Below are 14,381 nucleotides of genomic sequence, written 5' to 3'. Positions count from 1 at the left end.
GCTTTCTATCACAACTGCAGCTACCCGTCCCCGCTCTCCAGTCTCAATTCTCCTGCCCCAACTCGACTCTCCCGCAAACCCGCTCCCTCAACGCTGCCTTTGAAGACCTTAGGATTCACTCAGGTCACGTCACTTACCCACGACAAGGCATCACGATAAACACGCGTGGTTCTTCAGTGTGTGTGTGTGTGTGTGTGTGTGTTGTTGTTGTTGTTTCCGGGTCCAGCAGGAAGGAACAAGGCGCTTTATAGTCAAGCCCTCACCAGGAGAAGAAATACTTACTACGTGAGGTGTTACACTCCCACACTTGTATGTACCTACGTAATGCTGCTGTGTACGTATACTTCCGCGTCCTGTGTGTGTGTGTGTGTGTGTGTGTGTGTGTGTGTGTGTGTGTGTGTGTGTGTGTGTGTGTGTGTGTGTGTGTGTGTGTGTGTGTGTGTGTGTGTGTGTGTGTGTGTGTGTGTGTGTGTGTGTGTGTGTGTGTGTGTGTGTGTGTGTGTGTGTGTTGACCATAAAATAAAGAGAAATATGACTTTTCTCACACATGTTTCTGAAAAGTGAAAGTTTTAAGTAGGGAAAAAAACTCCCTTCGTACCCTCTTCTTCCTCTTCCTTCCTTTTCTCTTTTCCTCCTCCTCCTCCTCCTCCTCCTCCTCCTCCTCCTCCTCCTCCTCCTCCTCCTCCTCCTCCTCCTCCTCCTCTTCCTCCTTTTCCTCTTCTCGCTGACGCAATTTCCACGTGTATCATATTCACTTCCCAGTTCTTGTGCCACACTTTCAAGCTCTGAAGTGAGGGTTGTGAGCAAGACATACGAGAGAGAAAGAATAACACACATTCATACTGCTTGACATAGAGGAACACATGAACGTAAATGAAATATGCTTTTAAAAATCATATGTACGTACAATATGGAACAAAATATGCAACGTAATAAGGAAAGACTGTGTTGAAAGGCCACAGGACATTACTATCGCCATGAGGCGTCATTAAAGACACTTTTTTGTTCAGTACTAATGTCATATATGAATATCCATTATGAATGGGAAGAAAGTATGAGGGATTGGGGGATGAGTGATGCTGCACCCCAGGCTGGACAGATGGACGTGTAGGGGGTGCAGGAAGGTAGTGTAGAGGGTTGGGGGATGAGTGATGCTGCATCCCAGATTGGACAGATAGAGGTGTAGGGGAGGTGTGGGAAGATAGTGTGGGGGGTTGGGGGGATGAGTGATGCTGCACCCCAGACTGGAAAGATGGAGGTGAAGGGGGTGAGGGCAGCAAGTGTAAGGGGTTGGCGGTTGAGCGATACTGCACCCCAGGATGGACGGATGGAGGTTTAGGGGGGGATGCAGGAAGGAAGTAGGGGGAGGTTGGGAGATGAGTGATGCTGCACCCCCAAGCTGGACAGATGGAGGTGTAGAAGGGGAGGGAAGATAGTGCGGGGGTTTGGATGATGAGTGGTGCTGCACCCCAGGCTGGACAGATGGAGGTGTAGGGAGGGTGCGGGAAGGTTGTGTGGGGGGTTGGGAGATGAGTGATGCTGCATCCTAAACTAGACAGATGGAAATGTAGGGGGATGCGAGAAGAAAATGTGAGGGGTTGGGGGATGTGTGATGCTGCGCCCCAGGCTGGATAGATAGAGGTGTAAGGGGGTGCGGGAAGGTGTTGTGGGGGATGGGGGAGATGAGTGATGCTGCACCCCAGGCTGGACAGATGGAGGTGTAGGGGGTGCGGGGAGGTATTGTCGGGGTTGGGGGATGTGTGATGGCGCGGTGGCGTCTTGCGCTAGCCGCAGTAAGCAAGTGTCCTGCCAACCAAGGTTTCAGTTTCAAAGATATAGGCGAGAGCGAAGGCACCTAAACCAAAAAGAGAAGATGGCGGTGAGCGTCACTCTGAGAGAGGAGACTCATGCTCAAATCAAATTCTCTCACGCCAAGACTGAGACTCAGGCAATCCCCTCGTGCCTGGCGCGAGGGGATTGCCTGATAAGGATGGAGGCATCACCTCTCCAACTGGCGGCGCCTCTCTCCACGAACATCGCGTATGTCTGTGAACTTCGACTCGCTAGTTTGGAACAATGTGGTCAGCAGAGAGATGTCCTCTGGCGTGCTGCACATGGTGACAGGCTCCGCGGGGCTTGTTTCATACGCTAGTGTGCATATAATATGTATAAGAAACGCCATAGTAGGTGTCGAGGTACAGGACCCAGCCAGGATCACCGGACAAACTCACTCCTTGCCATTATGCCGCGCGTCTGCCACGCGGCAGCCAAGCTGAGACGCTACTAAAGGCGTGGCGGTCGGAAGATGACAGAGAGGTACTGCTGGATTTGAAGAAAAAATAAATAAATAAAAAAATAATAATGAACTAACGCAACAAAAGTGAAATAAAGCATAATAAATAAGACGCCAAGACGTTGAAAAACACGGCCCCTTGAATCATACGCAGATCTCATTCAGTCTGTTCTACATTCTTTACTAACAGAGAATTCACATGTAAAGAAGGCCTCGCCTAACTATTATCTCCTAAAATAACATGTTTCTATTCTTTCACCATTTTCTTCCACCCTCACCTTTCCATACACAACAAAGCAAGAAAAAAAAACATCCTTATACCTGTCTTTCACTCTCTAATGCTTAACCTTCCGTGCTCTCAGTGCTTCCTTGACACCATCCCGTCTTCTTTCTCTTCCTCATTGTTTTCCTTCAGCTGTATTTCCTATGGCTGTTATAGAGATATTCACGCAATCATAGTCTCCTTCCTCATTCTTTCCACGTGCTCTCACCACTTCAGAGTCCCCCACTCCCCACACCTGGTCCATTTTCTGACGAACTATGACTTTTGCTTTATTTCTCTCCCACCTCTTCTTCAACCCTCCTGCCGTAAAAAGGTTTGAACAAGTATCCCGTCAAAGATATGAGGTTTTTTTATATCCTCGGGAAAACAACACCCATAATCCTCTCTCTCTCTCTCTCTCTCTCTCTCTCTCTCTCTCTCTCTCTCTCTCTCTCTCTCTCTCTCTCTCTCTCTCAATGTCACGGCCATCAGCTTCTCACACCTTCATCTCTACTACGCCTAATTTCTCTCTCTCTCCTATTTTTTATATTGTTTCAGGTTCCTTTTTCCTTTCTTTTTTCTCTGATGTAAAGAGAAGAGAAGAGAAGAAAAAAGAAAAGAAGAGAGGAGGGAAGAAAAGCGAGAAAAGAAGAGAAGAAAACAAAAGAAAAAGAAGAGAATAGAGACAGAAGAGTGAGAAGAGAAGAGAAGTGACGAGAGGTGAAGAGAAGCGAGGAGAACAGAACAGAGGAGAGAGGAGAGGAGAGGAGAGGAGAGGAGAGGAGAGGAGAGGAGAGAAGTAGGAGGATGAAAGTTTAGTGTGTGTGTGTGTGTGTGTGTGTGTGTGTGTGTGTGTGTGTGTGTGTGTGTGTGTGTGTGTGTGTGTGTGTGTGTGTGTGTGTGTGTGTGTGTGTGTGTGTGTGTGTGTATCGATGCTTCCTAAACCATCAGCCAAAACACCGGTGCAGGAAATTCAATCTCTAGGAAGAAAATCACCTCCTTTTTAAAAACTCCCATAAAAAAAACCGACGTGTACTGTGTTGGTATCTCGCCTACGTGCACACTCCAGCGAAGGAACAAGCAACACGCAACACCCGAGAACCTGGACAGAAGAACACGGGGGAAAAAATAACAAAAGTAATAGTTTTGATACATTGACTGGCAGCCTCGAGGTAAATTAAATGATATTCTAAATTTTGATGATGTGGTTTTTGTTTTCGGGGGGAGAGAGAGAGAGAGAGAGAGAGGAGAGAGAGAGAGAGAGAGAGAGAGAGAGAGAGAGAGAGAGAGAGAGAGAGAGAGAGAGAGAGAGAGAGAGACCTTGTTCTTCTGTAATAGTATTTCGTTATACTGTACAAGGCCGATGCTATAATGATTCGCTCTTGTTGTTGTTGTTGTTGTTGTTGTTGTTGTTGTTGTTGTTGTTGTTACTGTTGTTTGTTCTTGTTATAGTCCCTCTTATTTTACTTCTTCGATTCCTCCTTTTTTTCTTCTTGCTTAAGGTGGTGGTGGTGGTGGTGGTGGTGGTGGAGGATTCTTACCTGACGAAAGAATTTATGAGAGAAACTTCTGATTCATAAGTGTATCAGGGTTAGCCGTGTGTGTGTGTGTGTGTGTGTGTGTGTGTGTGTGTGTGTGTGTGTGTGTGTGTGTGTGTGTGTGTGTGTGTGTGTGTGTGTGTGTGTGTGTGTGTGTGTGTGTGTGTGTGTGTGTGTGTGTGTGTGTGTGTGTGTACTTCCTCTGCCGTACCTCCACTACCACCGCCACCAACACAATCAACAACAACAACAACAACAACAACATCACTATTTCGATTCTCTCTCTCTCTCTCTCTCTCTCTCTCTCTCTCTCTCTCTCTCTCTCTCTCTCTCTCTCTCTCTAATTTCGTGTCTTATTTCTTCTCCATCTTTTCTCCTTTATTTTCTTCCCTCTTTCTTCTTCTTCGTTGTTGTTGTTGTTGTTGTTGTTGTTGTTGTTCCTCTTCATCTTGTTCTTCTTCTTTTACTCTTCCTCGTCTTCCTCCTCCTCCTCCTCCTCCACGTCATCCGCCTTTCCTGTTTTATTTTTTTCTTGTTCTAGTTTATATTTTCGGTACTATTTTCCTTATTTGTCTTCCTCCTCATGTTTTTCTTCCCCTCGCACACATGTAGTTTACCTCCCTTTCTCCATTACTCCCTGTGTCTGCCTTCTTCCCTCCCTTCCTCATTGCGCGGGAGGAGGAAAGGGACGGAGGGAGAGAGGGAGAGGAGGCAAGGAAGAAGAGGAAGGAAGGGACGGATGAGGAGGAGGAGGAGGAGGAGGAGGAGGAGGAGGAGGAGGAGGAGGAGGAAGCGAGGTAATGAAATTTGATGAGGTGAAATTTCTCTCCGTGTTCCTGTCAGTGTGTTTGTAAGGCTGAAGATTTGCAATGCTTATTATTATTATTATTATTATTATTATTATTATTATTATTATTATTATTATTATTATTATTATTACAGATACGTTTTTGAGATTGGGTCTTCGTCGAATGCAAAATACGGTCCAACTTTTATTTATTTACTTATTTTCTTTATTTTTTTGTTGTTCTTTTGTGTGGTTAATGAAAAATCTGGATATACGAGTATGTTTATCTATCTCTTTTATCTATCTCTCTGTTGATCTATTTATCCATCTATTTTATCTGTCTACCTAACTACCTATCTTCCTTCTTTTCTATCTACCTTTCTATCCATCTATCTACCTGTTTATCTGTTTATCTTCCTTTCTGTTTATCTATAAGTAAGTCTCACTCACTCTCTCTCTCTCTCTCTCTCTCTCTCTCTCTCTCTCTCTCTCTCTCTCTGCTTGTCGTCGTCAGCGCGTAGGCCTCCCACACCTCGCCCTTGACCTAGATGCTTGGCGCCACAGTGATTGCTACCCTATTGGAGGTGCGGCTCGCCACCACCTGCTTCCTTCCTTCCTAGCTCTCTCCATACCCACTCTTCAGCTCCACACTCATACATACACACATACACTCTCCTTCCCCCCCCTCCCTTCTCCCTACTTACTTCCTTCCTACCGTCTCCCTCCCTAATCCTTTTTCTCTAATCGTTTTCTCCCCTTCTCCCTCTCTTCCTGCTTCCTTCCTATTTCTCACAGTTCTGTTTTTTCCTAGTCATTCCTTCTCCTCCCTCGTAATGTTACCTATTCTTACCCTCTAGTCATTGTCTCTCTCTTTATCTTCTCTTCTTCTGTTCTTATTTTCTTTTTACTTTTCACTTTCATCCTCTTACGCACACACACACACACACACACACACGAACTCATTTTTTTTTTGCTATCTCCTTAATTGCTTCTTTTCCAGCTCACCCCCACCTATTCCTCTAATTGCACTCTCCCCTTCCTTCCTTCCTTCCCCTTCTCCCTTTCTTCCTACCTACTTCCCTCTTCCTTTTCTCTCTCTCTCTCTCTCTCTCTCTCTGACCAAGTACACACTCTCTCCTTCTCCCTATTTGTTTTGCTTCCTTCCTCCAGCCATCTCTCTCTCTCTCTCTCTCTCTCTCTCTCTCTCTCTCTCTCTCTCTCTCTCTCTCTCTCTCTCTCTCTCTCTCTCTCTCTCTCTTCCCCTCTTCCTCTTCCTCCTACACCTTCACAACCATCATTATCTTCATTATGCCTCTATCAGTGTCTTTTGAAGGTTTCTTAGTATCAGTCCGTCATTCTTTCCTGTTTTGTATTTCCTCGCTCCAGTCGGGAAGCTGCGAAGTATAGAAAGTAAGACAAGGTATTTTTTAATTATGTGAATGAAAGTTTGTATTGTTACTGCTCGCTCTGATACACAACAACAACAACAACAACAACAACAACAACAAACAACAAACAACAACAACTAGACGAGAAGAGAAAAAAAAAGAGAAGACGGAGAAGAAGAGTGGAAGGAAGAAAAGGAAGATGGATGGAGGGATCATATGCACAAACAAAAATCATTTCCTTCATAATCTCGCCACCAGGGTTGCTCTCTCTCTCTCTCTCTCTCTCTCTCTCTCTCTCTCTCTGGGTAAGGAAGTGCAAGGAGATCCACAGCAGCAAAAAGTCCCCGCGATGGTCAGGTGATGAAAAGGTAACAAATGACCTCAGCACACACCACGCCCCTGCCATATCGTTTTCTGTGAACCGGTAGAGCTGAGGACCTTCAGTGCTCTCCTGGTTCTGGTGGAAGTTGCTGGAGTTTTCAAGGGTGTTTTCATGATCCCGGTGATAGTTTGACAGGTTCTTGTGGAAGTTATTGGAGTTTTTGAGTGTTTTTATGATTCTAGTAATAGTTTAATAAGCTCTAGTAGATGATGAAGTTTGCGAGGGTGTTTTCATGGTTCTACTGATGATTGAACAAGGGGGAAAAAAAACGCCCACAGTACCCCTGCTGATCATCACTATTCGTGGATATTTTACGCAAGAAGGTAATTAAGTTCGACTAATTTTTTAATGCACTGTTCGGAAGTGAAAACATTATTAATAAGCCATTCAATAACACGCTAGGATAAGAACGTGCTGCTGGTACTTCCATCGAGTCTACAGTAAAGGAAGCAGGAGGACGAACTGTGTGAGGATTTATGGCCAGCATTCTGAAACACTTCTGCGCTCTAGGTGAAGCTACACGGGTTTTTAAGGGCGCTTTTACGGTTTTAGTGACAGATTAACAAGATTTCTACGTTTGTGAAAAGAAAAAACAGTCTTGAGGGCTCGGCTCATCATCTTTGTGGCCTTTGAAAATAGTCGTGGTGTGGGAGAACTGTTAGCCTGAGTGACAGACAGCACGAGACAACGCTAAGGTCATTGCTCTGACCCATCTGGCTTTCAAGAACGAAATTTGAACTCAGTAGTGGCAAAAGCGAACGCCACTACTATTGGTGGTGGTGGTGGTGGTGGTGGTAGTAGTAGTAGTAGTTGTTGTTGCAGTTGTAGTTGTTGTTGTTGTTGTTGTTGTTGTTGTTGTTCTTGTTACACTGGTTTTTAAGGGTGTTTTTATGGTTCTAGGGACAAATTAACTAGATTTCTACATTATTAACAGGAGAAACACTATTGAGAGTCCGACTAATTATCTTCGTGGCCTTTGAAAATATGTATGGTGGGAGGGCAAGTCCTTCAGAATACGGATACCAGAGAGAGATGGTCGGCACGTGTCTTCCCCCGCCCCGTTCCCGCCTCGCCCTAAATGGACACGCTTCCTCCACACAAAAACTATATAATCCTCCATGTGAGCCTGCCAGGTGAGCGAGTGCCCTTGAAAATATAGTAAACATTCTCATATGAACACTTTTTTTCATAGCATTTTTTTTTTTTTTTCACATTTTTAAAATCCTGTTATGTGGAGATGTCGTGTGTGTGTGTGTGTGTGTGTGTGTGTGTGTGTGTGTGTGTGTGTGTGTGTGTGTGTGTGTGTGTGTGTGTGTGTGTGTGTGTGTGTGTGTGTGTGTGTGTGTGTGTGTGTGTGTGTGTGTGTGAAGAGAAGGGAATAATATTAGTTTTACGAGATGGAGAGAAAACAATGAGATTAAATTATTTCGCGGCCTTGCTCCACCACCACCACCACCACCACCAAGTCTCGTGGAGGTACTACGGAAATCATGGACTGGCTACTTCCACTTCCTGTTCTGGTAAATGATCCCGAGCAGAGTCCTCCTGGCCCTCGCGTCCCGTTACTCAGACGCCTTGTTACTCTTGCCATCACTGATACGGATGTCCAATTAGCACGAAGGTGAGTCTTGGGGTCGCATCATTAGCATCATGTGTCGCCGGTTAGGTTTACGACAGTGCTACCTCTTCCAATGAGAAATTATTGTGAGTCAGGATCGAACTCGTAACCTTCAGTGCGCAAACTAAGAAATGCCTATATGCCAACATCTTGATTAGTAATGATGATGGTTACTTCTTCCTGTTCGTAAGGATTCAAAAGGCAAATTGGTGATGTATGTAGCCAGTGTTGCTCGTCCAATGCTTCCTCGCCGTCCTGTGGTTCTTACGGGTTTCGTAATTCCTGTAAACGTTAATAGGACATTTAAGGATTATGAATATTTCTGTTGAAGAGCTCCGTGTTTAGAAGGAAATGGTTAAGTTTATCTCTTCCGAGCACGAAAGAACTGATAGGAATGATTTTTTTCGGCCGCAAATTAATTTAACCAAACAGTTCGGAAGAAATTAATCATTAAACTACATTTTCCCCTTCAAGGCAATACTTGTCCATCCAGTTCCCTTAATTTAAAATAAGTTTCGTTAGTGATGCTCGCTCCACTTATACCAAGCCCTTCCCTTGTCCTTTCAGGGAGGGAGCGACGGAGGAAAGGTGAAGGGCGTGGATTTAAATTCATGGCCGTGCAGACGACAGGTGAGTGGCTGAGTTCACACTAATACCACGCTGCTTCCCTCTTGATCTTACCCTAAGAAGGAAAGGTTGTCCACGAGAGCAACTCACTGATAAGGAAAAATTACATTAATGGGTGACATGCAAGTTTTCCTCAAGGATACGATTTCTAACAGTGGTAATAGCAGTAGTGGTAGTGGTAGTGGTGGTGGTAGTGGTGGTGGAGGTGGTGGTGGTGGTGGTATACACAGCAGTGGTAATGGTCGGACGGAAAATGGATCTTCATGCAAAAAAGATTAAGAATATTTCTTACTCCCTCCCCATCTCTCTCTCTCTCTCTCTCTCTCTCTCTCTCTCTCTCTCTCTCTCTCTCTCTCTCTCTCTCTCTCTCACTCTCTCTTGGCATTTATTTCATTAACGCTACTTCCCTGTTTGATGAATAGACAGTACCCCTAATGCCCAAAACATAATTCCATTTCGGAATGCATATCCATTTCTCCCCTCATCTATTTTCGAAGTATCTTCCCTTTTCTCCCCCTAAATAAACAATATCTATCCCCCGGCTTCCACTCTTCACAGCTCCGCGTCAAGTCCACCTTTCCATACGACTCTGTCTCCTCGACGGTCTTTTTTCTCCTGCAGCATTAAATCGTCAATTAAGAAGAAGAAAAAAAGACAAAAAGAAAAAGAGGTCAAAGGAATAGTTACCTACCTCACAAACCAGAAAGAAGCGCTATATTTTACATTTTACATTGTCACATTAAACTTTCTCAAGTTCAAATGGGAAAAGAAGGACGTGGAATAAAAAAGAAAGAAGAAAAAAGAAAAGAAAAGAAAACACGGGAGGCATTTCAGTTGTCACTGTCTCCCTGATCTCTTCCAAGAGTGGCTCTCTAGCGCCTCAATTGCTTGTTAACAATTTCCTCGCTCCTTCGTCTCGCGGGGTGTCCTGGGGCGTTGGGTACAAGGATGAGAGACTATAAAAAGAAATATTCTACTGCACCTTGAAGGCGGGTTCACACAGTCTGCAATGCTACGCTAGCTATGCGATACTTGCGATGCAAAGCCACGTGGCTTTCAGTTGCTACAGCAACTAATTCAGTTCGTTCCTAAATGATGTGCGAAATCAGAAACGTTTGGAAGCAGAAACTATTTTCCACGCAGGAATCAATGTAACATAGATTAATCCGTTCCCGGACACTAGATGACTGGTTTTTAAACTATTACAACAGTACTTTGTGCATTAAATCATACGAAAAAAAAAGAAACGGTGAAACGTGATGAGTAAATTAAGAACTCTTTCCATTATACGATCACAAAAATCCAATGATCCGAAAATCAGTTTGGAGTGAGTCAAGTAATGAAAAGACTGGTGCGAAACTTTTAGTTCAGTCACCCCAACAAACGCGGTTCTCGCCGTTTTCTTTCAAGCCTCAAAGAGAGCGGGAACTCATCCGCTGGGGTGGCACTGCAGTATATCGCCACTCCCACCACCTAAAACATCAGTTATGTGGTATAGACGAGTGTTATTTACAGGATATTTACAGTATTTACAACTGAATAAAGAATAAAGCTATAAGTAAGAAAGAAAATTTAATTAATCTTTATAGGAAGTGTATATCAATATTTTTTTTTTTCATTTTTCATAAAAGTGAAATATTATTACACTCTATGCCACACTCCTAAGAACTCTAATATTTTACATATGCACATTGGCTGTGCTTTTTTTTTTTTTTTTTGGGGGGGTAAAGAACATATCCTAGTTATCAGATGAAAATTATCAGACTGAAAATATTCCTATAAGGTTACAGATAATTAAATCATGAAAAGTATGTAAAGAATATTAATAAAAACTATATATATATATATATATATATATATATATATATATATATATATATATATATATATATATATATATATATATATATATATATATATATATATATATATATATATATATATATATATATATATATATATATATATATATATATATATAGTGTGTGTTTTTTAGGGCCTATTTTTGTAAGTGAATTATTTTATTTGTTTATTTTTTTTTATTTGTTCACCAATCTTAATTAGTCAAAAGTGAGGAACATATCACAATTATCAGAGGAAAATATCTGAATTGATTTTTTTTCATTTTTTTTTTTTTTTTTAACAAACGAGAGAGGATGTAAGAGAGGGAAGGGAGGAGAGGAGGGAGGAGGACTTGCAGCTGTATTATATATTATAGTAAGCACCCGATTTATTTTACATAACAAAAATATGTATAAAACAACGCAGAAATTACAAACAAATTAATATAGAACCACTCATAAATTAAATAAAACATGCAATATAACAAAACAATACATAATGTTACAGAGAGAGAGAGAGAGAGAGAGAGAGAGAGAGAGAGAGAGAGAGAGAGAGAGAGAGAGAGAGAGAGAGAGAGAGAGAGAGAATAACAGCGTTAGGAAAGGACTATAAATGAGAGAATAAAGTAGAAATAACAAAGAGAACGAGAGAAAAATTAAGCAAAACACACGAACATCAAAACATTAACAAGGTAACGAGTGATAATCTAACTCATTAACCCAACCTCTGATAACTACCGTACCGTAATTTTGATAACTAACAAACAGATACTACCAACAACCGCACATGCACTTAATTACAGGCATTTAAACCTCATACACAAGAATATTTAAGTTTTTAAGTCAGAATAGGAAGTAATGGATGCAGAGGCAGGAAAAAAACATGTAGCCTAATCATATTTTCCTTTAACTTTCCCTTATTTCCACATTTCCCTTGACCTTCGAACTCTGCACACATCATCTCTAGACCACCCTGAATCCATGACACTCACCTGAAGGACTGCAGTATCCCTAGGGCAGCGTGGGCTAGTAATAAATATCAGGAACACGGATATTGTCAGCAGCACTTCCCGCTACGTTGGTAAGACTCGTCCGTTTCCTTTCTTACTTCACTCGCGACAGAAAAAAAAAAATATTCATATATATTATTACTGTTACAGTGTGTCTATGTGCGTAAAAATTCGTTAAAATTGTGAATAAGTGGGTGAATGAGGTGAAATAGGCACGTGTGCGTGAAAAATAACGAGAAAAAAAAATTATTATTCCTATTATCCTTAAAATTGTTGTTACAATGAAAACTTGTTAAAAATCATGAATAAGTAGACGATGAATCTGAATATCGTAAAATATACACGTATAAGTGAAAAGAACGAGTAAAATTTATCATCACTAACACGTATTATCCTTTTAAAATTTCGGTTACAGTTTATCTACGAGTATATAAAAAGTCGTGAAAAGTCACGAATGAATAGAAAATAGGCGTGAATGTGATGAAATATGCACGTAAGGATAGAAATGACGAAGTGAATATAGTGGTGGTGGTGAAGGTGGCGGTGATGCAGCCATTCGGACGCAGTGGCGGGAAAAGTTAACCGTGTAAATCGTTTTCAAATCCAGGGAACATTTGCACGTAGGCCAGTTTAGTCTTTACGTCTGTACGTGATGGATTATTTTGTAGTGTCTGTGTGAGTGACTGGCCATTCTCCTGTGTGTGCGGTCAAGCAACGTAAGGAGGACGGTGTTAATGGGCACTGAGGGGAAATTACGTACCAGCAGCAGAGACAAGGTGAGTGAGATACTTCAGGTTGCGTTGGTTTGTTTTCAGTTTTAGGGTCAAGTGAATGTCTATCAATTCACGTTTATTTTGTTGTGTGCTTGGTTTAGTTAGGTTAAAGTTTAGTTGAAGCAGAATACGTTAATCAAATTACTTGACCTAACGTAATCTGCCCTCATCTTGCCTAATTTTGTTTTATCTTACCTGATCTTACCTTACCTGATCTTACCTTATTTGACCTTATCTACCCTTATCATACCTTATCTTATCTAATGTGTCTTCTATTTACAACACTGATCAGTCCTGGATCATTGATCAGGATCTGGATCTGATGTGAATTCGTTCGGGATGAAATAAACGCTCGCGGCCATTACTGATCAAAACGATAACAACGCAAGCAGGTCGCTGCCCAGACTGTTGATGCTCGCCTCTGTGCTCTAAGGAAGTGTCAACGAGGAATACAGTCTATTGTACATTTCCTGAGGCAGTTGGGCCGAGAAGGCTACCAATGAGTCCCAGCCACATGCCTATCCAGGCAGTACGAGACGGGTTCCGTGCGTGGCCATGAACGATGTACGAGTATAATAAAGTTTTACACAAAGCTTTCTTCACACACATGCTGAAAGAAGTCGCTGTGGTGAAATAAAGAATGGTAAAATGAGAAATATTCAGACGTAAGGTAAGGCTAGCGGAGAGAGGCACACGGAAGGTGTGTAGATCGGCTAGAGGAAATGGGGTTAGGAGGGAAAGGAAGGGGAGAAAAGGCAGAGGGAATAGGGAAGGAAGGAAGACATGGAGGATACAGAACATGTAAGAAGGAAAGGAAAGGGAGGAAAGGAAGAAAAGAGCACAAGAGGATGTGTAAAAAAGAAAGGATAATAAGAGGGAAGCAAGAAAGAGATATAAGGAAGGACATTATAATGAAAATGTGTAAGAAAGAATGGAAAGGGAAGGAAGAAGGAGCATTTGAGGTTGTGACCGGATCACGCTGCCTTCCACTCAGACCTCGGATAGCGCTACATTCCACACAGGCATCAATCTTCTGAGCATAAAAGATGGATTTAAGAAAAAAAAACTTTCTCACAATGCGGCTTCAGAAAAGACTATACGTAGAAGAATCTAAGGGCTGGTGATTTCATTTTCTGGCGTGCTATTTGAAACCGGTCATATCATAGGAAGGTGGAAAAACTGAAACACGGAGAAAATTCCAGTGTTTGCTGGTGAAAAGAATGAAATAACAGATACCTTGGTTAGCTTCCATTAAGATAGAATAGGAACAAGCCCAAGAATCTCTCTCTCTCTCTCTCTCTCTCTCTCTCTCTCTCTCTCTCTCTCTCTCTCTCTCTCTCTCCAGACGTTGTGCACAATTATTTAAATCTGTTACTCAACAAACCATTACCAATACACGTAATACAACCACATTTTTTTAATCACTTGGAAATGTCTGGGCTTTATAGGAAGTATCAGGATGAAATGCTCTGCTGCCCATTTCCTGTCACGATGCCGACCTCCAGGGCATGCCAGACCATCACGAAGGTCAGTCACGCACTGTTCTGTTGCAGAGTTTTGATTGGGCTAGAACTCTAGATTGAGAAGCATTGTGCTGGCGGTCTGATCACCGAAATCCTGCAGTCGAGACAATGGAAGGTTTTAAGTTGTCCAAACACTGTATCGGGTACTGCAGTACACAGCCTCATCTTCCACCACAGTGATGCGGTGATGTCCTGCACATGATTACTTTGCCTCGCCTTCCACGTCTTCACCCAGCTTGTTACGTTGCTGGGGCTGCGCAGCGACTGTATTGCAAGGTCAGGTGTGGGGGATCATTGTGATTTTTCCTCTACGTACACTCATTCACGAAACAAATTTCA

The 14,381-nt window shown here is 42.5% G+C and overlaps 1 protein-coding gene across 1 annotated transcript in view; it reads right to left on the bottom strand.

Moving 5' to 3' along the window:
• LOC135104727 (uncharacterized) overlaps positions 1-2,000 on the bottom strand; it is a 17,467-nt gene extending 15,467 nt beyond the window's left edge. Inside the window, exons 1-2 of the mRNA XM_064012299.1 lie at positions 1,931-2,000; positions 1,699-1,806 (exon numbers count right to left, since the gene is read on the bottom strand). Of these exons, the coding sequence (XP_063868369.1) occupies positions 1,699-1,806; positions 1,931-2,000 (178 nt within the window). The remainder of the gene's footprint in view (positions 1-1,698; positions 1,807-1,930) is intronic.
• Between the last annotated feature and the right edge of the window lie 12,381 nt (positions 2,001-14,381).

The sequence above is a fragment of the Scylla paramamosain genome, chromosome 1 (assembly GCF_035594125.1).
Source record: "Scylla paramamosain isolate STU-SP2022 chromosome 1, ASM3559412v1, whole genome shotgun sequence".
In the NCBI taxonomy this organism is placed as follows: Eukaryota; Metazoa; Arthropoda; class Malacostraca; order Decapoda; family Portunidae; genus Scylla; species Scylla paramamosain.
This window is presented reverse-complemented; position numbering and strand designations above follow the sequence as displayed.